Raw genomic sequence first — 26251 nt, forward strand, 5'->3', positions numbered from 1 at the left:
AGGGAGCTGTCCACTTCCGAGTCAGGGGGCAGCCATGGATTCGATTCCACCATCATGATCTAGGACCTTGGCAAGTGGGGGATAGCTCCGCGAAGTGAACGCTGAATAGTCCACCGAACGGTAGAGCGGAGGCAAATTCGGCCCAAGACAAGGCTGCGAAGCTGTGTTTGTTTTATCATCTCCAATCTGAGCTGATGCTAGGAGGCCTGCGGATCGAAGTTCGCGGAGGAAGCGGATGAGGGCCCAATTCTTAAAGTAAAGGTATCCTTGCCTTTGATCCCACCACTTCTTCCATCTAGAAACCCTGCAAAGGGCCAGGACCACGGAGACAACTTGCACCGCCAAGGGAGAGATGAAGGAGACCATCGGAAGCCGGATGATGAGCGAGCGTAACATATTCCTGAGCCATCACCGTTGCGGTAGTACCGAGTACTGCTCACCAGATGCGGGATTCGTCCGACGAACATGTTTACAGATCCTTGAAACCTTAGAAACCGCACTATGGCTTGTATTGGTGCATCCCATACATGAAGTTTGGTTTGCACTGTCACAGCTCGGAGATGGACTTATGCAGCAGGAACGGCTGCATGGGTTCCCTGCAAACTCATTCAAAGTCGCCTTGCGGATAGTAGGAGAAACGTCTCCTCCGCCATGGGTTGCATCAGTTGGGACTCTGCACTCCAACTTGGTGCGTTTAAGCCTGTTGCCATGTTTCCAATGATGGATGTTCCGGTTCTGTTGTACTAGTGATGGATCGTAGACCCTGATTCAAACATCTAGACTTCCTCCTTGATTCAGTTCTGCTCCTCCTGGGCTTCAAGGATTTAATACTTGTACGAATGGCACTCCGCACTTGATTTTGCTCTCTTGGTCGGTCGTTTCCTCAGTCATTGGACTTATCTCGACTCCACTTAGTCGACTGCGACAGAATCTGCCAATGTCGACCACCGATCTCACGGACCCGGCTGCACAGGCTGCCGCTGCAGCTGCTGCCGAGGCAGGACGACAGTTCACGATCGAGGCCTGGACACTTTACGGCATCGGAGTGATCGTTACGGCCTTGAGGACGTACGCCAGAGCAAAGGCCGTTGGGATCCGGAATTTTCGGGCTGATGACTATCTGGTGTGGGGAGCAGTTGTATGTTTTCTTGTTGATGATGCTACGACACTAAGCAAAGTTTGTTGCTGATCTTCGTCTCCTTTATGCAGCTTTTTTACACAGTCCAATCGACCCTAGCCTACTCCGTTGGCAACATAGCTCATGGGCTCGCCAATAATGGTATGACAGACGAAGAGCGAGCAGCACTATCTACTAGTGATCCGGAATATCAACTGAGGTAAGTGACATTAATCCAATGTCTGATGTCATTAAGTGAATTGGTGAATAGAGTCATCGGCTCGAAGATTCAGATTGCTGGGTGGACCACTTATTCCGCACTCATCTGGCTGCTGAAGCTTGCGATGCTGGTCTTCTACCTTCGACTTACGGTACTCTCCCTCTCTCATCTAGCCCTATCACATCATATTTACCGACTGACACATGCCCTTAGGAAGGTCTAGGTCGCCGATATCGCATGCGCATCTGGATTGGCTTCGGTCTGGTGATCGGGACATTTGTCGCCTCTCTTGGAGCAGTGTTCTTGTCGTGCATTCCATTCAGCAAGTATTGGCAAATCAGCCCGGACCCTGGTAGTAAGTTTATGAACCCCAAAGCCAAATGTGTGATGCATCCTCACCATTTCTTCTTTAGATTCCTGTCAAGCTGCCGTATCGTTACCGATCATCTGGACCTCCTTCGCCGCGAACGTCTCAACCGATATATATCTCATCCTAATTCCTATTCCTCTTTTATGGGAATCAACATTGAGGCTCGTCAAAAAGATTGCGTCGACCATCGTGCTTGGTGCAGGTATCTTCGTCCTGGTCTGTGCCACGCTGAAGAGCATATTCGTCCTCGTGGTAGGTTTCATCGATCAAAAAAGCCTCTCGTTATAGGCTTTGTTTGTTCACTAAGGCCTTATTTGTTCACAAACTAAAACTGAACTAGGATCCCGTCAATGGTGCCCAACTTGCCGGCGCATGGGGTACTCGCGAAACCTTCGTCGCGGTCGTCACCACGAACCTTCCTATGATCTTTCCTCTCATTAGAACATATCTCAAGCCTCTTTGGCCCAATGTCTTACGATCATCCAAGAACACGAAAAAGGCATACAAGACACCGAGCGGCTTCCAAACTATCGGGGGCGGCCACGGGGATTCATCGCGCCGGACTGGTCCTCCAAGCGCAAACCCTGTTGCCTCCAACGTCACTTTCACCGAAAGCGAGGAACGCATAATGAGCGACGTTAAGTTGCAAAACCTTAGAGGCTCTTCCACGCCTACATCAGGCAAACCGTCGAACGGTATTGTGGTGTCGAACGAAGTTGAGGTCATTACCGAGGACAGAACCAGCCAATTTGGTGAGCAGCGCCCTCAACGAGCACATGAAGCTTGGTAGTCTCGGGATTATTTTTCTTGATTTTTCACGTTCGATTGGTTATAACTTATGTCTGGTTACTTGCTCTATACCAATTTCTATCTTCAATTCATCAATTCTCTATACGTTTGCAGGCGTTGAGCGTTGCCTTATACCGCGAGTAGCATGTCTGACTTTTCCATGCAGTTGAACGCCATACCAAAAGTTGGCTCGACTGTTAAATGAAAGAAAGAGCGTGTTCATTGGTCATTCGAGTGGAGGAAATAGCTTCATTCTTTGTGAAAAGTAGCATAAAAATCTCCGAGGTTCCTTAGACTGACTCGGCTCGCACGATTTGAAACTCTCCTTGGTCGCAACAACCACCACGAAGGTTTCTGCGGACTCGGGGGATTTCTGCCCATGACGGAAGCTTGAGTAAAAGTCTCTTAAGTCTGAGAGGGACTAATACATAAATGACACCCATGTTCGTGCAATCTTTGCTGCTTTGCGAAATCTGTCTGCGCAGAGAAAGTGATAATAGGAATTATCTAGGAAGGCAATTTCAAGACATCCCAATTCATGTCTGCCCTAGGTTTCGGGTTTGAACTGCGCGCCTATGTGTCTGCAGTAGCAGTATTTGCTTGATACGAGGCCTAGAAGTGAAACCTTAAGGTTAAGCCGCATATTTTCAAAACACAAAGAACCAATACATTGCTAACTTAATCAACGTTCACTCAATATTGCGGATGGTGTCTCCTTGGGAGAGGATAGGGAAGCTCTTCAAAGCAAACTCAGGCGCAGCTGAGGCGTAGTCGCAGCGAACCTTCTCCATATCTCCACACAATCCATCAACCTTTTAGTCGAAACAGCCACTGTCTTGCCGGTGCCTGAATGCTACGTTCTGAGGCTTCAAAAACAACTCAACCAGTCGGGCTGGAACAGGCTATTTGGGGCCCACCTGTTATTGCTTGCCTACAGTTGTGGTTCCCAGCGGTGGGTAAGGTGACCAACCGGCCTAAGAGGCCTCCCACTTCCCGGGCCCTCTTTCATCGGTTCTCAGGGTGTACAAGTATCAAGTCAACCCGAATAGATCTCACGATGAGACGATGAGCAACCAAGGGAAATTAGTAAGTGTTCCTGCCTCGGTTTCTATGAATACCTACCTCTGGCTTGTGTTCATAAAATCTCAAGTCTTTGCCAAGATACTTTTGAGAAGCAATGCGTGAAGTCCATAAGAACCGGTAGAAATGAAGGAGACTTTTACTATCATGTAGACATTATGATCCTCCAATAGTCTAGCCGTGGATTCAGGCTTATTTCAGACTATCAGTTTGACTTGGGATACGTGGGTACAACAAAGGGTTGCAAGAGTGTGGGAAGGAACATAAAAGTGAGATTCACGTTGAAAGGCCGGTACCACTAAGAGAATAAGAAATCACTTATTTCAGCAGAGCACATTGCTGTTTGCTACATGCATGAGCTTGAGTTTACCTAATTAGTACTCCATTGCGCACGTTGGTACAATAATTTGGCCAAGATTGCCCTGATTCCTGGTCAACCCCAGCAAACCAGCGGAGCCGAAAAACGCTGCCATCTCTACCCAGCTGAGTGCGCTGTGGTCTACCAATCTCGAGGTCGAAGCAGTCGGATATTTACACGAAGAGTAAATTCTGTTCGGTTGTGAGAACCCAGCATTTCTTAAGAATATTTCCGGCGGTAAAACCTCGCCTTGTGGACTGAGCGAAGTGCGACTACACTGATTGTTGTGTAGAATAAATCCGCTGAGGAGAATAATTAACTTGGCGCTGGCGGTTTTGTTCTAGCATATCTATTTGCCTAAGCTGTTTCACATGATCCTACCTTAGTAATCATAAACGAAGATGGGGCAACTTTCGGGGCCGGAAGCGAATGTCAGCATGACTGCAGTTTTGAGAGATGGTGACAAGCCCGTAGTAAGCTCGAGTAAACCTTTAGGGTGATCCTCCGGCCCCACATTACCGGCGCCGTGGCTAATGCCCTTATTTCCTCGGCGCCGAAATGATGCATGTCACTCAAGGACCTCAAGCCCGATGTTTGAAGCCCGCTAAGTCGGCTTGACTACATAAGGCCTGATCTCACAGATGCTATTTTGTGAAAGCCAGATAGCATTGAAGCTTCAACATCACTTGACATTCTGAACTCGCCAAGTCGCTGACATAAGCATTCTGCTTCTGAAATACCCACACACCACAGGCATCAAACTCTCTGTTAGCGAAACAAATATGGTCGATTCATTCCCTCACCGGCGCGTAGTGATTTCTAATCTCGATCTCGGCTCAGACAATGGCAACGGCAAGACTGAACCTGGAGTGGAGGTAGTCACAGATAACTTGGTGACAGAAAATATGTTCGACGGCCTGCTGCAGAGAACCAAGATTGGGACTGTCTCGGCTGTCCCTGCCAGCAATGAAGCGCTGTGAGTAAATTTCGGCTGCAAGACCGTAACGAATAGAGACTGACTTCGTCAAGTGGCCTGCCGGTCTTTGCTGACGTCCCTGGAAGTGGGATAGTCTTGCCAGGCGGAGTGAACGTGTACTTCTTGGATTTGGCTCCTGGATACACCACCCCGATGGTAAGTTGGTTTCCTTCTCCTAAGATATTCTAGCAAACGATCCAAAATCATTGACGTGTCTTGCCCTGGATTCACCCCAAAGGCTGACTCAATCATTTCAGCATCGAACTCCATCAGTCGACTACGTTGCTGTCACCCAGGGAACGCCTGTTCTTATCACACCAAAGGCTGCTTTCAGCGCCAACAATGATCAGGCTGACTACGAAGAAACTGTCGAAAGCCTGCTTCGGCCGGGAGATGTTGCCGTTCAACGGGGGGCAATGCACTCGTATGCTTCATGTCTCTTTGACAAATAACATGTCATTCTTGAACACCAGAGCTAACCCGTATGGTCTGTGATAGCTGGGCAAATAGAACTAACGAGTGGGTTCGCATGATCGGCATGGTAGTCGACGCAAAGCCCTCCGAAGCTACGGTAGATGGAAAGCGATTGGAGCTTGGCGAGAGATGGCTTCAGTAAGCATCGGCTCGCAAATCAGAAGTGTTTGATAGCAACACTGGCGGAGCGTCTTGGAGTTGTCTGGTGTAGACTAAGTTGTTCATCTGGAAAAGGCTACGGGGAGAGCTATTATGAAAGCAACTGCAGACAGAGACACGCGTCTAAGAAATTATCGGCTTAGGTAAATGACCACACAGTGTATTTGGTCAGTCTAGTCTTTGATATTCACTCCCGGCCGTGGGGTGTATACGAAACAGTTCCTGTTGTAGAAGAGTACACCCGTGCCATCCTCTTTGTCCACGCCGTCTTCTACAGGGACATCGAATAGCTTGCATTCTTTAGCGGCCGACTGATACGAGAAAGACTGGCATCGAGGTGGGCGGCGTCCATCGGTGCATAGCTCCCAGCATCCGTATGCGTTATCAAAGTTTGACCCGAGACCATAGTTCCCATATGCAGGCTTGATGCTGCCCTCAACATTGCAGGTCTCATTGACTGGAGCCTGCGGTGGCCAAGTAGCGAGAGCATTGGCACCAAGTACCAACACTGCAAGGTATTGAAGAGTTGTCATGTTGAAAATGTTAGCGTCGAGGATTGAAGTAAAGCCGGTTGATCGATTCGCCAACCAACTCGGTCAACTAATTATGGCAGGAAAGGTTGAAAGCCTGCCAGCGTGCATGACACAACTTATTCGTATTTATAGGTCAAGAAACAAAGGCTACCCCGCCCAGGTAAGCAACTAAAGTAAGTCTCTTTCTGTCGAATGCATGATGCAGCTGACACAGGATGTAATGGTCCAATTGGTGTTGTCGACATGCAGCCAAGCCTCAGCTCGTATAACCCCTCGATGCTAGTCTTTTGGGGGTTGACTTGTGCTACAGCAGCTGGGCGGAATGGAGGCTTCAAAGTCAGGCTTGATTCGCTGCCATCAAAACGAACGCAGCGACATAATAACAAATTGCGCATGTCTGATCATTCCAGAATGATCACCCGGCCTCGCGTTTCCTGAACTGGCCGCAGGGACGGTCATCACTTATTGATTCTAGATGAAAAATTGCGAATGGGGCAGGAAGCATAAAACGACCTTAAATCCCCACAAAGGTAAAGCACCGTACACGGTACCTGCTCAAAATCAATCTTTGAATAGAAATAAGTTGGCATAATGTTGTGGTATCATCTGGATATCTCAAAGTAGTTGACAATCGAATGGTACCAAATTGCCACAAGATTTAAGTCTAGACCTGCGTGGTGGACAAACTGTAACATGCGAAGACCGAAGCAGAAGCTGAAGCCGATACCAGCGGCTACACTCACGAATGTATAGATTGCGAGTGGAATAAAACGACGAATTTGCCGTCCTGTCGAGTACGGATGGCGTCAGTACAGACGTATCCCGGGTTCCTCTACCCCTGTTCCCAACATCACTTTCTTCATTCGAAGATGTGAGTGGAATGGGATGGGATCAGCACGTAGTTCACTGCTATTCCAAGTATATATGCGTATCTGCTTATGTACCGATGCCATCCAGCACTCGACAGGATAGCTATGTCGAGGAAGAATGAAGAGCCGGGGGTATCGGAACTGAAAAGCTTCGAATTTTGATAGCTTCGTACCGTACTTGACTACTTGGCAGACATGATCCAGGTATTGAAAACGACGACCTTGTCACGCGGCCACGAAGAACATATTTGATGGAACATTTCCGCCCACAAATGGTGGAACAGCTCGGAGGTTAATTGATTTCATCAGCGAGCCCGCCGCTTGCCGCTAACAGTGAAATGTTAGAGCTTCAGCACCCAACATCAAGCCTCCTGTTGGCTCATGTACGTGAACACAAGATGTTGCCAGCCGCGCTGAGTTTGGAACCGTAGTTTTGACTACACGTTCATTAAGAGCAGCATGGAATATTTTCCGCTGTACTGATGATAGAGCTGTTCACGTGCTTAACAACCCTTTACGGACGTCGCCGCGTGTAAACAGGGATGAGCCTAGATGAGGCAGGTCGGAAGCTCTAGAGTATTGCCAAATAGGGCTCTTACGCCGTCAAATGGGGCAACAAGCCTTGGAAATTGCCGTCACAAGACCGGCATTCATTGATTGCCGCGGGGCCTTCAATCGGTAATCGGAACGCATCGTCAGCGCCAAGATGAACTGCACTCGGATGAACCACGTCCACTTCTCTCTTATCCACGTACATTCACCTTCCCCATTGGACAGTTTAGCGCCGCATTGCGTGATTAGGAAAAAGTCTTTACCTCCCCCTTTGGCTTTTGGCAGATCCTTGATTCAATCATACTTCTCAAAAAACTTGTTTGTACCAATGATTTGGGTGGTGGTTCCTGTCGGCGGAATGTTCTTTAGCGGAAACTCGGCGGAGTTTCAGCGGAGATACGATCGAGCTCATTCTAGATTCTCGTCTATCGAAAATTCCGCACCCTTTCATTGCTGTCGATACCTATTTCATCACGCAGCTCCTGCGAAACTTACCGTCGAGAACTTGGCAAGCTGCGAGAAGTTTCGTGTAGATAGCCCGCGCTGAGAGTAATGTGGGCTATCCGGGCAACGTCCGATGCCGTTGTCGGAAGGGAATCTGGCCATGTCAATATGCCAGATGGAGCCCCAATATCTAGACCCTTCTGTCATCCACCGTAAACTCATGACAGGCCACCATGACGGATTTGAGTCTATCCACACACACTCGCATCTTCCCCTGTTGAATCATTCCGTCGCCACATCTGATACGTTCTTCATGCCCTAGGACGAGACAGGTTTTGAGGCCGAAAACCAAGGAGCATGATGCTTGGTCTACGATTACAAGACTCAGAGTTGACTCCTCTAGTGCCATCATCCTAGCAGTGTCTACGCGTAAAGCGGAAGGTAGTGCTGACAATAGAATCGCTCAAATTTTCGAAAAGGTAGAAGCAAGTACCTCGAGGTAGTCGCAAATGTACAGCTGTTCGCTTGTAGACCTACAATTACAGAGAAGTACAACAAGTTCAGCCCTATTGGGACTTAAGCATACTTGTATCCGACGAAAGCCATAAATTTTTATCCTATTGTGGAAATGCGCGTACGCTGTACAACTATGGAGACTCAACATGATGTTCTTTCCTCGGTTTCGCTTTGACGTGGAAAATCACGAAAATCGTAGACGGTTTGGAGAACCCTGACCAGGTTTTAACAAACTTATAAATATCTACAAGTAGTATCATGCAGGTCTAAACCCAATCTCACGCTAACATCGATCTTAATCCCCCCCATAATTACCAGAAAAGGCATTCGCCGTACCTCTCAAACTACAATCATGTTTACAACTCTTCTTGCGGCCGTGGCTATTGCTGCCAGTCATGTTGCACACGCTTCTACCTCTGCAACTCCTAGCCTCCTCCTTTTCTCCAAGACGGCTGGCTATCGTCATGCAAGGCATGTATCGCGCTCCCTATTTATTGTTCTCTCTGTCTAATTAGGGCATTTAAGCTATTAGCATCCCTCATGGTATCCAGCTCGTGAGCTCCATTGCCAATGAGAAGGGTTGGTCAGTCGCGGCGACAGAAGACTCTGCCATCTTCACCAACGGGAGCCTGTCCGCCTACAGCACTCTGGTCTTCATCTCCACGACTGGCAACTACTTGTCAACTAATGAATCGGATGCTCTCAACGATTTCCTTCTTAAAGGTGGCTCCTGGCTAGGCATTCACGCCGGTAAGTTCAAGTTGATGAATGTATTCACAGCGCTAAACTCATGTCTGACGTTTTTAAACATAGCCGGTGATTTTGGAGACGATATGCCCAACTGGTTCACTAAGCTTGTTGGTGCACAGGTAAGACGCAGTGTCGGGTTTCCCACCATTCCTAGCTTTATTGACCTCGCCAAAGTTCCGATCCCACCCTTGCGAGACTGACGACATTTGCAACGACGCGCAAAAAGAGCGATATCCTCCTAGTGAGTTAACAATAAGCTCCGTTGTCAATTGTACACAAGAAACTTCTAACGTTTTCCCTCTCTAGATGGCAACATTCGCCCAGACACCGTCACAATTCTCGACTTTGACCATCCCTCGACCTCTGGTCTTCCAGAGAGCCACAACCGGACGGACGAGTGGTATGCATACAAGACTAATCCTGCCGATGATTCTGCATACAAAGTTCTCGCAAAGGTGGAAGAGACCTACATCGACGAGATCACGCTATCTCCAGAGCTTCAGCACATGCCTCCCATGCACTCAATTGCGTGGTACTCTATGTACGAGGGTGTGGCTAGGGCGTTCTACACTGGTATGGGACACACTAATGAGTCTTATTCTGAGGAGTACTTCGTCAAGCATGTCACTGGAGGGTTAGAGTGGGTCACCGGCACTTCAGATTAAAGAGTGGGCACAGCAAGACGGGATCGACTGGTCCCCATCAAGGAACGACTCAGTCTTGGTTTTTGCGGACAACTTTCCTGTAGTACAAGAATGGTCCGTCATCGAACTCTTGATAAGGGGTACTTGGCCGATGACGGACCCTAGGTTCAAACTCTTAACAGTCTGATGAAGAATAAGTAATTCATCCACATGCTGGATTTGTAGTGATTGTGCATTTTTTTCTTGTTTTCCTGTTGGAAAGATCATTAGACGAATAAGAATATTAGCATTAAGAAAAAACCAAACTTATTTACAGGAAACGATGAGATGTTTAGAACTTGAAAGCTTGGGAAATTGAAAATTAGTTGACACAATGTCACACCATGCTAGACTGACACTAACATGATGAAAGTTAACTTTACGTCCGACGTGTATCTGGGCCCACATAAACCGGAGACATCAAATTTACACGCCAGTGCAGACATAATAACCCAGCCACAGATTGCTGCAACTCGAGTCAACTTGTGTGTTGTACGAAAGGAATTGCTCAAACGTAATGCCCGCGCCGCTGTAAATAGACCAGCAGCTGTCGCCAGACTTGACTTGGTAGAATGTCTTGCAGTTGGAGACGATGCCAGGCATCTGGGGTGTCGGGCCGGTGGAAGGAGGAGTCGTCGGCTGAGTGGTGCCTTGAGTGGTGGTGGCCGCGCCAGGCACGTGGACACAGACGTAGTAGTCGAGCCAGAGGTTAGTACAATCTGTTGAGCGACATGTTAGAGCATTGAAACCGAGCAGTCAAAATGATTATAGGTACCAGCGTTGATCTCGGTGTTCCAGCTCTTGAACTGAGCAGTGCTGATGCCGTAATTGGATGAGATGGCGTCACAGGAGTCACCGGAAGAGACCTTGTAGAAGCCATCACAGTTGGCTGCGAGGCCGGGCATAGTTGGGGAGTTACTAGGGGCCGCAGCGGTGGTAGTGGTAGAGGGGGATGTGGTAGTAGTTGAGGTCTTGGAAGTGATTGACGTGATGGGGGTAGTGCTCTGGGATGTCGTAGTCGTCGGCTCCGGGTCATTAGTGACAGTACCGATCACGCAGTACGACTTGCTGGTGTCTAGTGCAGGACAGGTGATTCCGGGGTTCAACTTCTGGAGATCGTCGACAGAGAGCCCCCAGCTGCTCGCAAAAGTTGCGCAAGTGTCACTTTTACTAGGGGCCGTGGAGAAGGCGCAGTCGACAGCGCGGCGCGAGAGAACTGACCCAGCAGAAACTAATCCAGGGAGAACTCCCGCAGCGGCGATGAAATGAGTGATCTGCATCTTGAGGAGATAATTGGCAGAGAGGAAATACCCTAAAGAAAGACAAGAGAAGTATGATGTTGATGATGGTAATCATGCGACACTTGAACGCGGCCTGGAAGCCCGAGTCTTATACTCGCCTCCGACAGATTGTTTCCTCTTTCCAAAGAGGAACTCAAATTTCGCTAGGTGTAATCCTTCAAGGCAGAAAGAAAAGACTTCTCATCGACTCGACCTTGACAACATCCCACTTCCGGTCATAGGAACCAATTCGACTTCGGAAAGCACAATGCAGGAACTATCATCATGATCCGACTTACAGCGGCAAACGCTCGTCCCCGTTCAATAATATCTAAACCCGAAATCCGCTCGATGAATTCTTGAGTGTAACTCTACACGGCCCTGCCGGTGGCGCAGAAAGAGAGAACGGTTCAGAGTTGCCGAGACATGTCAAGTCTCTCAGGTACCACCTTGGCGCCAAGCGCGGCGTGCGTGATCATTGCTTAATACTGCTTCCGCTTATTGGCAAGGCTGCCGAGAAGGATTCGATACATGTATTATGTAGGCACCCGCGGCAAGGATGATCGGACCAACTAGCCTATCAACTCTGTTGGTTGCTGTCACATTGTAGAAGCAACTGTTTGCGCCAAGCCGGCCAATCGGCACCAACGTGAACTCTCGTGCTTTAATTCAACTCTTTTTTCCCGTCACACAGTCAAGAGACGGATCACACACTGAACAAGCAGGCTGAAATGGGTAGGATGGCGGGAAATAGCCCGGAATAGTGGGGGTGGCTAGGCGCTTTCTTTGCCCATCCATCTGTATAAAATTCCATGTTTCTTACTTTTCCGTGCCTCTTTTTCCCCATCGCAACGAAATTATTGCCTGCCTATCTTGCCCCATCGAAACCGAGGCATCGAGCATCGCCTGCTGCTACCCATCAAGCTTCCGGATCTGGTAGAGCGTCAGCATGTACACAACATTATGGACGACTAGTTGGCGGCTCCTTCTAGCCTGTGTCTGGACCACCCTCGGAGCAACCACCGTCGCAGCAAGCGATCAGTCGGGCGTCGTGGAAGTTGACCTGGTATTCCCCCGCAATGAGACATACGCGCCGACGCCGCTTTTACCCATTGTCTTCGGTTTCCAAAACTCGCACTTGGCGCCGGGGCTCGCTCTTAAGATCGGATTCTCGATATGGAACTACAATAATAAGAGCGATTCGGTCAAGACCACGGAGTACGACGTGAGATTTGCCAACTTCTCCAGCAGCGACCCATACTATGAATACCGCGGCTTCGCCATGTTCAACGTTGAGGGGACCTGGCAGATCAGATACACCGTGTCATGGTTCAGCTGCACGGAGGATTCATTCAAGTACCCATACGAACTTCCCAGCAATAACACGTCCAACGCCATGATTTTCACAACCAAAACTGCCGGGCAAAGTGTGGATCTCATGGCCGCCACAAACGGACAGGATTGCTCATCTGACGCGGGTGTCGCCATCAGCGTGACTGATACGCTCAACTCTACCGGAATCTCAAAGTGGCCAGGCGGCGATACGTGTGCTGTGGTGGCTTCATCAACGGTCACGCCGAACCCTTGCAAGATCAAGATGAGCGAGGCCGACGCGTCGAGTATCTCTGCTGCTGTCACTGCTCGGGCGTGCGAGGCACAGAATCCACCAATCGAATGCCCTTCAGGCAACGATGGTGACGAAAATGCTGCGGATCATGGGTTGGTTGTTGGAGGGGTGGTGTGTTTGGCTGCCGCATTGGGTGCCATCTTCCACGTTTTGATGTGAGAAAGGGCTGAATTGTGGTTGTATTTCGCACCGAGATGACTCAATATGAAAGTTTCTACGATAACTGTGAAAAATAAAGCCGCATTGAGGGTCTGCTAAGGTATCCGAGATCAGGCTGAACAAGAATGCCCTGCGTCGTCCTGCTGTGCCTCCTGCATGGTGTTCGCAGGTGACCATGCTTAAAGGATTTAACTTAGATGAAAACAGGCAACATCAGCATATCATTGGGCTGATGTAATATCAATGTAGCAATATGGGTATGCACAGCGGGAGCGGATGAGATTCAGAACTTTTGCACCTCCGGATGCAGGGGAACATGACTGAAAAGAGATGTGAAAGGGGGGAGGGAGGCGGGCTTGGCGAACTTCGGAGAGTGGCGGTCCATCCCGCTCCGTCGCTTCCGCCAGCCTGTTTATTTAGCTTAACTCTAAGCATGTTGTTTCTCCGGGGTTGGGCGACTCCACCTTGATCCTTCGGAAGTGTTCTTCTTGGAAACTCAGCTGCTGGTCATGCTTGTTAAAGGGGGCAGATGCGTGAAGGATCACTTGCTGTAATGTGCGTCCAACTGCCAAGGCTCTACGATCGAGTTGCCAAGCGTAGAGCCTTGCGAGTTATGCCTAATAACGTAGAGAACTTCGGTAAAAACGGCATACGGAAGGTGATTTTGAGGCAAGGGTCGTGAGACAGCTCTTTTCGCCCCCGAAAAGTGCAAGGATATCGCAACCTCCAGACAGTTGGAATGGAGGTTTCGTGTTGCGTTGAAGTGGAATTTTTGCTGCCTTCTGACCGTTCATGGATTCAATAGTGCTTACTCGCAATTTGAAACTTGTTCTCGATCGATATCATGAGGTTATGGGGGCGGGTTGGGATCAAAGTGTTATCCGAACGGGATTCAGAACTCTGTGCTTGATCGGATTCGAGGAGGATTCATCATCGTGGTTCAAGAGTTGGCTTGGGGGATAGACTTTTGTTTACCTCAACCGAGTGAATAATATAAAGCTGCTGCGCTATCAACAACTACACTTATCAAAACGAGTCAACTGAGTACGCTCCTTCCAATCTTTTGTCTCCTATCTATCTTGCATTTTGACTCTTATTCATCCTTACCATCTCAACCAACTTCCTACCTTCTTTACTCCCTGACTCATATTGTACAAGGCGTTAGCCTCCAGAGTCAATATGCACTTGCCATGGCTCACCGCGGGCCTTATGGCTGTTGCCTTCTTGACTGAAGGAGCCTCAGCGAGGTCGCGGACCGGGCTGAGACTTCCCTCCAGCCCTACCTACAGCAGCTTCGAAACTTGCCCAGAGCGTTGCAGTGTCTCTGGTCCCAATATTGGGAACTGGTCGGTCTATCCCGACTTCAAGCACATGCAAAAATGCAAGCAGACCATGTTCTACCGCTTCTCTCTCTTCGACCCCGTTGACGACAAGGCGGCTAATCATCGCATCCATGCCTGTTCGTCATATGGTCCTGATTTCTCCAAGCTGCCTGCATCGGCCGCTCGCATTCCATCATCAGAGTCAGTCGACGTCGACTTTAAAATTGGATGGTGGCAAGAGGGTTTTGGTCAAGCCACCGCCGGCCTTCGCTCTCTGATCAAACAGATGCGCAACTATGTTGATCATGGGCATGGCGAGACTGATGGACCCTTCATCATGTTTGGTCAGTCTGGACAAGCCACAGTTGGACTCTACATTGGCCAAGGTCTGCTGAACCAAGGCATCGGCGAATCGGCCCTCAAGAATCTCCACGATACCTTGCCTACTCTCAACGTCTCAACACCAAGCCTGGCCATGCAACTTTGCGAGCCAGGCTACGACAGCACTCACATCTTTGGATTGATGCTCTTGAGTAATGGTTCCTTCGGACCGATTCAGGACGCCTTGAAGACGTGGGATAATGCTACTTGCCTTTCCTTCGAGGATTCCATCAGCGTTGGTGGCCAAGTCAAATTTACCACGCCTCTTCTGCCCTCGAATGGCACGATTCCCACGAATGGCACCACCAATTCGACAATAGCCAAGCGTGTTCACGGCACTGCCCACAGCCGGCTCCATGCCCGCGCAGAATGCAGAACTGTGCAGGTCGAATCCGGCGACAGCTGCGCGGCGCTGGCCACAAAGTGTGGCATCACGGCCGCTGAGTTCACCAAGATCAACTCGGCATCAGATTTCTGTGCTACTCTGAGACCGAAGCAGCACGTCTGCTGCTCCACCGGCGACATGCCTGACTTCAGCCCGGACAAGAACTCGGACGGCTCATGCTACTCGTACCAGGTGAAGGCGAACGATAACTGCGACGATCTTGCTGCCGAGTACAGTCTCACGAGACAGAAGCTCGAGGACTTTAACAAGAAGACTTGGGGCTGGAACGGCTGTCAGCTGCTCTTCACGGATACAATCATGTGTCTCAGTGATGGGACGCCGCCGTTCCCCGCTGAGATTGCTAACGCAAACTGTGGTCCTCAGAAACCTGGTACGACGCCGCCGACTGATGGGTCGGATATTGCTAAGCTCAATCCCTGCCCTTTGAACGCCTGCTGTAACATCTGGGGCCAGTGCGGTATCACCAAGGACTTCTGCATCGACACCAACACGGGAGCCCCTGGAACTGCTGAGCCGGGCACCTATGGCTGCATTTCCAACTGCGGTACCGACGTGGTCAAAGGCGATGGCACAGGCAGTATCAGGATCGGTTACTTCGAAGGCTATGGCCTGGGACGTGAGTGTCTCTACCAGGATGCTATGCAGATCGACTCGTCAGCGTACACACACATCCACTTTGCCTTTGGCACCTTAACAGCCGACTTTGAGGTAGAGGTTGGCGACATACTGTCCTCGTACCAGTTCACACAGTTCAAGCGCATCAATGGACCCAAGAAGATCTTGTCCTTTGGTGGCTGGGACTTTTCGACCTTCCCTGACACTTACTGGATCTTCCGTGAGGCCGTAACGCCGGCCAACCGCCTCAAAGTTGCAACGAACATTGCCAACTACATCAAGAAACACAACCTCGACGGCGTCGATATCGACTGGGAATACCCCGGTGCGCCTGATCTTCCCGGCATCCCGCCCGCCAGCGAAGATGATGGCCCCAACTACCTGGCCTTCCTCGTGCTGCTGAAGAACCTCTTACCTGGTAAGACCGTCTCCATCGCGGCGCCCTCGTCGTACTGGTACCTGAAGCAGTACCCCATCAACGCCATCGGCAAGGTCATTGACTATATCGTCTACATGACGTATGATCTTCACGGCCAATGGGATGCCAACAACGCAAACTCGCAGGAAGGGTGCGACACGGGCAACTGCCTACGCAGCCAGGTAAACTTGACGGAGACCAAGCAATCTCTAGCCATGATCACCAAAGCCGGCGTGCCGGGCAAGAAGGTTGTCGTCGGCGTTACCAGCTACGGACGATCCTTTAAAATGGCGGACCCGAGCTGTTGGGGCCCGGACTGCCTATACACCGGCGACCGGCTCAACTCGGAGGCGGCCAAGGGCGTCTGCACGGGAACAGCGGGCTACATCGCCGACGCCGAGATTGCCGAGATCATGAGCGACAGGCGCCGCGCCGGCCGTGTGGTGACGAGCTTCCTCGATGCCAGCAGTAACAGCGACGTGCTCGTCTACGACGACGGCGAGTACGTCGCCTACATGAGCGCCAGCACCAAGAAGACACGCGCGGCGCTCTACACTGCCTGGGGCATGGGCGGCACCACGGACTGGGCGACAGACTTGCAGAAATACCACGACGTGCCCGCACCCGCGAAGGACTGGGCGCAGTTCAAGCAGCTCGCCATCAGCGGGCAGGATCCCAAGTCGGACTACACCCGTAACGGCAATTGGACCGATTACGACTGCACGAACATTTACGCAATGGACCAGCTTCACCGGGATGTCGAGGAGCTCTGGCAGGGTCTCAACGCGGACGCGGCATGGGAGGACGTTGTGAGGATCTGGAAAGAGACGGATCAACCCTATAATGACACCAGTTTCCTCGCTTCTGTGCATGCAACACTCATGATTGAGGCCGGCGCGGACGACTGCGGCGGCGTCCTGGGTAGTGACTGCAGTACAGACGGATGCTCCAAGAGTATGGACGGACAGTACTCGGGCCCAGCGGCGCAGCTGATTTGGAACTCGATCATCACGATCCGGAAAATCCACGCCACATACTATGACGCTCTATATAAGGCCTCTGTAGGCCTCGTTGCCGCGCTCAAGGATATGGAGAACACTTTTGCGCCGATTCCTCCTGAGGAGGACAATACCTGGCTCCTCCTCATCATCGATCTCGTCACTCTGGGAACACTCTCTGCCGCAGGGCCCTTCTTCAACACGTTTCTCAAGTCTCTGCCGAAGTTTGCCAAGTCCCTAGACAACCTCAAGGACACCAGCATGACTCTGATTGGCCAAAGCACAACCATTGCCAAAGACCTGCTGCCAGACGCGGACGGATCAGACTGGACACCTAAAGATCAGGACAAGTTCTCCAACTACATGGGCCAAGTCATTGACGGCTGGGCTGCAGTTACGTCCCTCGCCCTCACCAAAATCTTTGACGGCTCTTCCGAGTCGGTCAGCCTCATTGGCAAGGCCATCGCCAATGGTAACCTGTATCCCAAATCGGTCAACGGGACTGTGGACGCCACTACGCTGTTGTCGAACATTCAAAAGTCCTATTTCGCCTATGCCATCCCCGCACTCTGGCATGCCTCGAGCGCGTGGGCGTTCGTCATTGACTCGGGCTACGGCTGCGACGCATCGAACCCGCTGGATGACTACCTCTCGGACGAGACCATGAAGGCTACGGGCGCGTGCTACAATGGGAAGCTGTACTACCTCGCCAGCCCGGACGGCGACGCCTACGAATGCTCCGAGGGCGGGTGCGTGGACCAGAAGTTTTCGGCGCCCAAGGGTGTCGGCAAACTGGGCGACAGCTTTGGCGACGTCACGAAGGAGGACCTGATCAAGGGCGCGGTGCGTACCTATCTGGCTAATGGCGGCAAAAACGGTGGCGGCTTCGCCAACGTAGATGACGAGGGCGTGCAGGACGACCTGCTGGACGTGGACGTCACGACGCCGGGCTTCATCCGCATCCCCGTCTGCAGCGCCGAGCGCGCGTTCCAGAGATGGGAGTCAGCGACGAGGGACGAGACAAAGGGCTCCACCGAGAACTACCCGTGCGACGTGCCGCCGGGCAAGGACTACTGCGGCTTGTCGTCGTTTGAGGACCAGACGAGCGGTGCGTCGCCGAGCGCGAGCGATTGTCGGCAAATTATCAAGAACATTGAGGGCGACGGGGGTACCGACTGGACGACTCAGGTCGTGGGGAAGAACCAGCGCGAGATTGCCAAATTTGGCGGGTGTTCTTTTGGTGTTGAGGCGACCAAGGTTGATGGCAACGTCGAGTTCTACGTCGGTGGGCAGGATGTGATTGATATCATAAACACTGCTATTGAGAAATTTGAGAATAGTGACGGAAAGGTGGGAGCCAAGGGAGACATGGACTGTAACGGGAACAGTCACCAACAGGCGGTGAAATGGGGCATTTACTAAGCTTACCAGGACTTGGATCTAGGGGTTGAACTGGTGCCATACCTTGGCAACTGTTTTCTTTGTAATTCACATTCTTCTGTACGTATTTAGCATTACCTTGGGTCTTTGACTATCGAGTCATATGTATTCTATCTTCGTTCCTGCGTTGAAATCCCGCAATTAGCTTGACCGCGTCTTGAACTCTCGGTGAGCGATCATGGATGAGGTTCTTCTCTCAGGCGGAGAATGGCTTGGCTGGAATGTTACCCAGCTGTGCCAGCACGAACACCTTGGACAACGCTACAGACAAGCAAGACATGGAGCGTGCGTATGAACTCGCTACAGAGTACTAGGTAGGTGGCCATAGTGACTCTAGTAAGAAGCACCATATGTCATGATTCTACGCTCTTCCATCTTCGAGGATGGGTAATCGAGAGTTGTCAGGACTGAGTGAATAATGTCCAAAGTGTTGTTCCTGGTTGGGTGAGACACGGGCATCCTTGCTGCTGCTGCAGAGCGTTGTGCCACGCCGTTGGGCCTTACGCTCAGGCACCGATACAGATCGATCGAGCGACATTGATCATATGCTCGAGGTGAGCCATCAATGGCTACACTGTCTCGTGAGTTCTCGTGAGCTCTCGTGATGTGGTCATCGAGCTATAGATTCACTTCAGATTCGTTCTGAAAGTCTGGCTGTCTTGTTTTCAAGACACGTTGGCGAGCTTGTTCTTCTCAATGGGGAGATTCCTGTGCAGGGCCCCTAAACTAATCCTATTAATAGGCGCATTAACCCCTCATTCAGCTGATAGTAAGGCGGCTGCACCCGCACCCCCCAACACTGTTAGCACAGCGCAACATGGACGCTCCTGGGCCGAGTTAGGCTTCATGACACCCTCCTTCTCAAGCAGCTGTTGCAGAAGACGACGAGCTGAACTTGATTCTCATTCCAAGAACGATGTTGTCCCATTGAGCAACGTCAGAGGGGGGAGAGAAAGAGAGATAACGAAAGAAGATGACTGATTGATCAGCAACCCCGGCACGCCGGTGAAATAATCCGTGCCGAAATGGCGGTGACAACGACGGGTCCTGTACATCATGTACTCCTAGGGAGGGGGGCACTCTGGGACAACTCACGTCTGGTTGGAATGGCGGCGGGGTGGAGACGAGAACCCTCACCGCGGCCATTGACATCGCGGCCGACGCATGGCGGTGGAGGTTGGGCATCATACACCGCGCATGATCCATAGTAGCGACGTGGCGGAAAAAGTAGAGAGAGGCAGCAGCCAGCCAGAATCTCTTCATTCTGTTTGGTCTGCTGCTCTCTCTGGTGCAAGCGTGGCTGCAGGTTTTCCACGAGACCGCTCTTCACGACCCTCGCCTCGCCTCTTCTCACTCACCTCTCACCTCTACTCAGACAAGCAGAGTCTGTTCTGTCCCTACCCGAGGTGATCCCTCCCCCTTGTTGCATCTCGCCCTGCCTCATCTCAATCGTTCCGAAATCCCAGGCCCAAAGGAGTCCAGTCAGCCCCGGGTTTCTTGCTGCTCTATTGTGGTTCTCGAGGTTGGGTTAAACCACTACCTAGGTACTGCATCCCACCGCTCATCCCACACCCCCAGTCTTGAGTCTCCGTCATGTTGCAATGATTTGACCCATTCTCCGTACCCTTTCTCTTACCTACCTTACCTTGCCTCGACCTTTTTTTTCTCTTTGGTCTCCGCCAGAGCTATCCATACACCATACCGACAATTGAATCTTTAAACAACCCCCTTTAGAAACTCTCTTCCCTTCCTTTTCCTCTTCCCTCTTTTTCCTGTTCCTGGGATGTGTGGCAAGAGATGGTGATCGGGAACCGAGATTTTTCGACTTTCAGGAGTAAGAGTACCAAGAGCACTAAGAGTGACTCGGGGAACGGGGACGATGCGTCCATAGGCACGCACGAGAGCTCGTACGAGCACCCTCTGGGTGAGTACAAACCGAGGATCAACGGTCTACGAGATCACCAGGTTTTCCCCTTTCTTTTGCTAACATTGAGGCAATCTCCAGCTCGCAAAGGTTACGATATTGGCCCCGCGTCGAGATGCGAGGTGGGCGACGTCTTTGAGTTCCTCTGGGCAGACTCGCACGAGTTCGAGTGGGAGTGGAAGTGCCTTGGCTACACGCGCTTCATCGTCCTTCGACACAGCGACACTTTTCCGCATTACTGCCACTGTGTGTAAGTTTTGATCATCTCCAGTCTCCGACCGCCGGTATCCCTCTGTTGATGTGGTTGAGCTTGTTGTTGCTTTTTACCCCTCCTCATCAACGCCCCTCATCCCACCAAACCCCCCGTCGGCAAACCAAATCAAGCCATAATCAAGCCCAAAACTTCATCTCGCTAACCTCCGATCGACGATACCACCAGTCCCATCTCCACCCCCACGAAAAATGACTTCCAGAAGCCCGGAATCGACTCGAGCCAGCAGGGTTACGTCTTTGACGAAAACGACCGCACCCCGCCATTCGATCGTCTCCCCTTCTCCCCCGTCGGCATGCAGCTCCGTCCGGGCAAGTTCCGCGTGAAAGAGAATTCACGCGCAAACTATGCCGACGTGCTCGAGATTGATCACGATGCACAAGTCATGGTCGTCGGCGACGTCACGCGCTACTTTGACCGGGTGCGGAGGAATGTCAACAAGGCCGTCATGCGCAACGTGTTGAAAAAGGCGTTGGAGCAGTACCGCCAGGGCAAGCTCGTCGGCAAAAAGGGCGCCAAGCTCGAGGCGAGCGTCGTCAACGGCGGTGGGAGCCAGGATGACGAGGAGGAGTTCAACTTTGACGAGGAGCCCGAGGACGGAAGCGATCCGGACCATCCCGATGTGTTCCTGCGACCGGATGAGACCTCGTCCGTCATCGAGAAGCGGAAACCCGATCGAGGAGACCGTAGCGACCGCAGCGACCGGGAACGCGACAGAGACCGGGACCGGGAACCCCTCGTCAGCGCAGAAATGCCGCCACCTCCGCCCCCGGCCCCGCCGCTGCCGCCGATGGACCTCCCGTCCCCGATGCCGATGCAGCAGCCGTCGCCCCCGCGAGAGCGAGAGCGCGACGACGCGTCCTCGATCCGGTCCCACGCGTCTCGAGAGAGAAGGCATTCCCGGAAAGAAGCGCCCCCGCCGAGAGGTGAAGACCTCCCGCGGAAAATGTCGGATCACCACGTCGACGGCGCCGCTCGGCCGTATAGACAGCGCATCGACCTCCCGCGATCCCGGAGCCATCGGGCCTCTGAACACGAGGTCTCTGCTTCAATGTACGACGTCGCTACGGCCAGAGCGGACTGAGAAAAAACCATGAGTTGTGACATTGGGATCTGATGGGTGATGAGATGACGCGCATTTCTAGGATGATGATGATATGGTTACCATCGATCGATCGGCTCTTGAAACGGGTGCTATGAGTGGCACGACGGCGGCTCTGAATGTCTTTTTTTTTTCTTTCTCTAAACATATCATGATTGCATGCATCAAATGCCTCTTTTGCCGTTTCCCTGCTGCGACTACAACATCAACATCAACAAATAACGAGAATCCGCCAGCATTCACGGAGTACAATTAGACTTGTTTGGTATTTCCTTTTTTTTGCTTGTTTTTCTTCACAATCATCATGATCTTCAGAAGACACATTACAAAAAAACTGTACAAATGATAATCAGACTGCGAGTTTTGTCTCCTCTCCTCTGCACTCAAGATCTCACGATATATCCAGGCAGCTTACCGATTTCACTGTGACTGTTGAACTATTGCATCTAGAATGCATCTAGAAGAAGATGGAAGGATGCAAGATCCGCTTGGGTAGCAATTTGGGCAGCAATTTAATACCAATTTCCTGTCTGGGGGCCCCGCGGGCGCTAAATGCGGCAGTCTGCATCGTCATGCAGGATGATTCACGATCCTCTCTCACCAACTAGTCGGACCAAAGGTCTCATTCTCCCCCACCGTCTTCAGAATGGCGCCATACGTGGAGTCCTATATGCAAGACACGATTAGTTGAAATGAGCCTCGACGTCAGATAGCGTTGCCAGCAAGCGCATTCACTTGCGGGCACCCGCGTTTCGCGGGGAGAGCGAGGGAGGAGGGGCAGGGTCCCCATTCTCAATTTCACGATGTATATGCAACTTACCAAGGTATTATATACGTCGACGTTTCCCCACCATTGTGGGATCGTGACGTTGGGTAACGTGATGGCGAAGAAGATGACAATGGTACTGATGATGAGACCAGCGTCGAGCGCAGCGGCGGTGATGTAGTTGTACGTCTTCCACCACCCGTGAAACCTCTTGCGCACGCCGTGGTTGAAAATGAGTCCGACAATGGCCCAGCTGGAGAAGCTGAGGGGCGTCGCAGGCGGGAGCCAGCCCATGGCACCGAGCATGACGGGCGCGTGGAGGACCTTTGCGAACTTGAGGTTGAGAACCTTGGCCAGCACGTAGAAGACGATGGGCAGGCAGGCGCCGATGAGCCAGAAGTAGTTGAAGTTGTGGTAGATGGAGCCGGCGCCGAACATGCGGCGGGGACCGATGACACCCCAGACGATGGAGGATGAGAAGAAGGCTCGGCCGTTGGGGCAGGTGAAGTGTGCGTGTTGTGTGCTAAGGTCAAAATGTCAGGTATCAATCCTTCGTAGGGTAAGTAATCATGAGGCTCCCTTTGGATGGACTCACAGTGCACAACAGTTTTCAATATTGCCAAGCGTCCAGTTCATCACGGCAATCTGCACAAAGACGGCCCAGATGGTAGCCACAACCTGACACCAAAATGTCACGCGAGGCGGAATCTTCATGTAATGCGCCATCTTGAGATCGCCAGAGTACGTCTGCGCCTGGCCGAGAGTAATCGTGCTGTACACCTTGAAGATCATGACACCAATCGGCTTCCCGGGGATCATGAAGCCCGCCAAGAATGGGGACAGCACGTTGAGCGCGAGCCCGAGGTTCGAGATGGCGAGGATCGTGCACGTGGGAATCACAAAGATCATGGCCAGAAAGTTGGCGACGAAGAAGGCCCACCACGGCAGCTGGGAATCGTAGCCCTCCGCCGTCGCGAGACCAAGACCGATGGCGAAGAGCAGGAGGACGGCGTACCACCACTCGGGCGCGTCGACATACTTCTTTGCGAGCTTGAGGTGGATGTCGGCTTCCTGGTTACGCGCAGCCTTGAGGCGATACCAGATCTCTTTGCCATGGAAGAAGCCGCAGTGGACTATAGCGGCGGTAAGGGCGGCGAAGGAGAGGCCGTAGTTGAGGGCAAAGGTAGGCGGAAGGAAGAGAGGCGAGTACTGCTTGTACTTCTCTTCTGAAAAGGTGTACCCGGGTCCGAGAATCTTGCTGACATTGTAAGAGCTCTGGGTGTTGTCATAGGTCTGCGAGGTGTTGATGGGGAGGTAGTCTGCAAAGAGGGCGCCCGAGTAGGCGATGCCGATAGTAGGGATGATGACGAACGTGAAGAGGCCGATCAAAACATTGACGTGGGTATGTGTCGGCGAGAGGAGGGGGTCGCCGAGGTAGGCGGATACATAGGTCCAGTCAAACGTGATGGGAATCAGAGAGAGGCCGGTGAAGCCTCCAAAGAGCTGGTTGACGACGATATTGTTCGGCTTGATCCAGGTGACAAAGGCAAACACCGATAAGCCTTGCCAGAGAACACCCGGAATCCAGTAGTAGCAGAACATGGCCGCGAGGACGTAGAAGAAGTACCGGTACCGACTGATGATCCAGCCGTTGCTGTGCGTGCCGTCGCTCTTGCTCTTGTCGTGGAGGGCGTAGAAGAGGGACGTGTTGGCGAACTGGTTGGGCCAGATCATGGCCGCCGGCCAGACGAGGAAACGGCGGCAAAGGCCCGCGAGGCCGATGCCGATGAGCTGAGAGCTCAGCGTGAAGAGCAGCTGGAAGCCCCATCCAAGGTTGATGTCGTAAAAGGGCTTGCCTTGGAGCGCGAGGAGAGCGTCGGTGCTGTAAGCGTAGCCAATGGAGACGTTCGACATGAGAGTAATGACAACGTGCTCCTTGATCGTAAAGGGGCCGGTGTTAAAGGTCCATTGAACGCCAAATGTGTTGAAAACCTTCATTGGCATGGCCTTGGCCCAGAGACATCCAATTGGGTAGACCAGCAATTGGACGATGATGGATGGGAAGTTGATAGCGGGACTCCTGTGAAGATGGAGTAAGAGTGTCAGCCATTGATGTTCAGGTATCCCAAAGTTATCATCATCTCAGTTCCACTTACCTCATGCTCAAAAACATATTGAGTCCGCTCCCAATTGTCACGAAAATCATACCCAGGATCCACGCTCGGACCGTGTTTGCGACTTCACCACCATCCGTGTTGCGTACAGCAGCACGTACTTCCTCATAGGGCGAATCCTCTGTCAAGATGGCATCGGCGGCAATGATCTCCTCAGAGTCGCCGTCCTCGAGCGCTTTCTTCACCATGTCGGCCTTGTCCTGGGGCAGATTAGGGTCCCATTGATGATCACGCTGGAAGTTTTCGAGATCGGTCGCCGCTTGCGTGACGTCCACGCTATGGTTCTTTTCGTCCGCCATGGCGGCTACTAGGTGTGCCTCTATTATCGGGCGTAATGTTGATGTTGGTGGCTACTGCAAGGCTCTATGCAGCAAAGGTTCACTAGCTAGATCGTCATAGCCCAATGGCTGATCGATTTGGGGTTTCACGGACGTCGGTGGCAGCTTGGGAGGGACCAACATCAAGATCAATGCTTCGCGATGCATGTACGTACGCGCGTCTCACATATAAGTTGAACAATTTGCGGATCGATTGAACTCAATCAAGGTCCCAAGAGGGAAGTTGCCTAGGTTGCCGGGAGCCCGAACGACGTGATAACGGTCACCAGGACCATCTCACCGTAACGTACCACGAGGTATCGTTATCATGGATAAATGGTCTCCTTTCTCCACCTTCATAGTGCGGAATGGTGGTGTTCCCAGGCAGTTCGTGTTATCTCGCCCGAGGCCGGGGGCGGGGTGGCGCCGTTTATTTCCCCGGAAGGAGGGGGGAAACGACAGGGAACATGGAGGATTACGTGCGGTTAGGATTCTTTTGGAGGAACTTATTTGAGCGAACCCCTGCCCGCTTATCGTCTTGACAAGTCTTGTCCCGACGCGGCAATGCTTGGTCCAATTGGCGTTAAACTCAAAACAAAAAGTTCCCAACCGTCGGGGGGATCCCCTTGACAGCATTGAACCGTCGGCACGTTGCAACCGCGTGACGGCCGAACGACTAATAACGAATCCTCGTTCTTACCCCGCCGGTAGATAAGGTAGCGATTCTTCCCCCAACACGAAGGAGTTCGATACGGATAACCTTTGCCCATGAAAGATACGGATATTGTGATAAGACGGAAGGGGTCCCGCGGGGGGTCTTCCGACGAACAAGGATCTCGGACTGAAAGCCCGGGTAACCCAGGTCTGGCCGGGAATGTCACTTCAAGCGTTTATTTAGAGAATCCCAATTGATTGCAGCGAAATCGTCCGAACCCAGCGCGATGGTGTCAATTGGCCTGAATCACGCATTGATTTTCCTTGAATCATTACCGCTATCCAGGGTGCTGGATCTACAACACCCCAGATGACCTCGAGTGTCCAGCTGTTCCGCCTGCTCGGTACTATCAGCGTGTAAACGGCTAATCATGGAGCCCTTGCCTCGAGGTAACCCTCAGTAACTTGCATGAGGTACCTTGGCTGGCGATACTGCTCCATACAGCA

The 26251-nt window shown here is 51.8% G+C and overlaps 9 protein-coding genes across 9 annotated transcripts; 6 read left to right on the forward strand and 3 right to left on the reverse strand.

Annotated features, from left to right (window-relative positions):
• Positions 1–937: 937 nt before the first annotated feature.
• Positions 938–2497, forward strand: CPAR01_02391 (uncharacterized protein; the record flags this gene model as incomplete). Its single annotated transcript, XM_060486679.1, has 6 exons — positions 938–1138; positions 1210–1337; positions 1389–1488; positions 1551–1692; positions 1751–1959; positions 2048–2497. 6 exons carry the CDS (start codon positions 938–940, stop codon positions 2495–2497), a joined length of 1230 nt encoding a protein of 409 aa, XP_060354007.1.
• Positions 2498–4716: 2219 nt separating this feature from the next.
• CPAR01_02392 (cupin) lies at positions 4717–5526 on the forward strand (the record flags this gene model as incomplete). The annotated part of the gene is made up of 4 exons (XM_060486680.1): positions 4717–4910; positions 4964–5066; positions 5168–5334; positions 5421–5526. 4 exons carry the CDS (start codon positions 4717–4719, stop codon positions 5524–5526), a joined length of 570 nt encoding a protein of 189 aa, XP_060354008.1.
• A 190-nt stretch (positions 5527–5716) lies between these two features.
• Positions 5717–6076, reverse strand: CPAR01_02393 (uncharacterized protein; the record flags this gene model as incomplete). Its single annotated transcript, XM_060486681.1, has 1 exon — positions 5717–6076. One exon carries the CDS (start codon positions 6074–6076, stop codon positions 5717–5719), a length of 360 nt encoding a protein of 119 aa, XP_060354009.1.
• Positions 6077–8809: 2733 nt separating this feature from the next.
• Positions 8810–9872, forward strand: CPAR01_02394 (glycosyl hydrolase; the record flags this gene model as incomplete). The annotated part of the gene is made up of 5 exons (XM_060486682.1): positions 8810–8918; positions 8983–9207; positions 9271–9326; positions 9382–9448; positions 9514–9872. The coding sequence occupies 5 exons, from the start codon at positions 8810–8812 to the stop codon at positions 9870–9872; spliced, it is 816 nt and encodes a 271-aa protein (XP_060354010.1).
• A 444-nt stretch (positions 9873–10316) lies between these two features.
• On the reverse strand, positions 10317–11170 carry CPAR01_02395 (LysM domain-containing protein; the record flags this gene model as incomplete). Its single annotated transcript, XM_060486683.1, has 2 exons — positions 10317–10609; positions 10666–11170. 2 exons carry the CDS (start codon positions 11168–11170, stop codon positions 10317–10319), a joined length of 798 nt encoding a protein of 265 aa, XP_060354011.1.
• Positions 11171–12119: 949 nt separating this feature from the next.
• CPAR01_02396 (uncharacterized protein) lies at positions 12120–12956 on the forward strand (the record flags this gene model as incomplete). Its single annotated transcript, XM_060486684.1, has 1 exon — positions 12120–12956. One exon carries the CDS (start codon positions 12120–12122, stop codon positions 12954–12956), a length of 837 nt encoding a protein of 278 aa, XP_060354012.1.
• A 1179-nt stretch (positions 12957–14135) lies between these two features.
• CPAR01_02397 (glycosylhydrolase family 18-6) lies at positions 14136–18518 on the forward strand (the record flags this gene model as incomplete). Its single annotated transcript, XM_060486685.1, has 1 exon — positions 14136–18518. The coding sequence occupies one exon, from the start codon at positions 14136–14138 to the stop codon at positions 18516–18518; it is 4383 nt and encodes a 1460-aa protein (XP_060354013.1).
• A 1815-nt stretch (positions 18519–20333) lies between these two features.
• CPAR01_02398 (uncharacterized protein) lies at positions 20334–21815 on the forward strand (the record flags this gene model as incomplete). The annotated part of the gene is made up of 3 exons (XM_060486686.1): positions 20334–20460; positions 20542–20710; positions 20900–21815. The coding sequence occupies 3 exons, from the start codon at positions 20334–20336 to the stop codon at positions 21813–21815; spliced, it is 1212 nt and encodes a 403-aa protein (XP_060354014.1).
• A 615-nt stretch (positions 21816–22430) lies between these two features.
• CPAR01_02399 (OPT family small oligopeptide transporter) lies at positions 22431–25072 on the reverse strand (the record flags this gene model as incomplete). Its single annotated transcript, XM_060486687.1, has 4 exons — positions 22431–22499; positions 22654–23122; positions 23195–24679; positions 24756–25072. The coding sequence occupies 4 exons, from the start codon at positions 25070–25072 to the stop codon at positions 22431–22433; spliced, it is 2340 nt and encodes a 779-aa protein (XP_060354015.1).
• Positions 25073–26251: the final 1179 nt, after the last annotated feature.

The sequence above is a fragment of the Colletotrichum paranaense genome (assembly GCF_030867605.1).
Source record: "Colletotrichum paranaense strain IMI 384185 chromosome Unknown Scaffold_2.1, whole genome shotgun sequence".
NCBI lineage: Eukaryota > Fungi > Ascomycota > Sordariomycetes > Glomerellales > Glomerellaceae > Colletotrichum > Colletotrichum paranaense.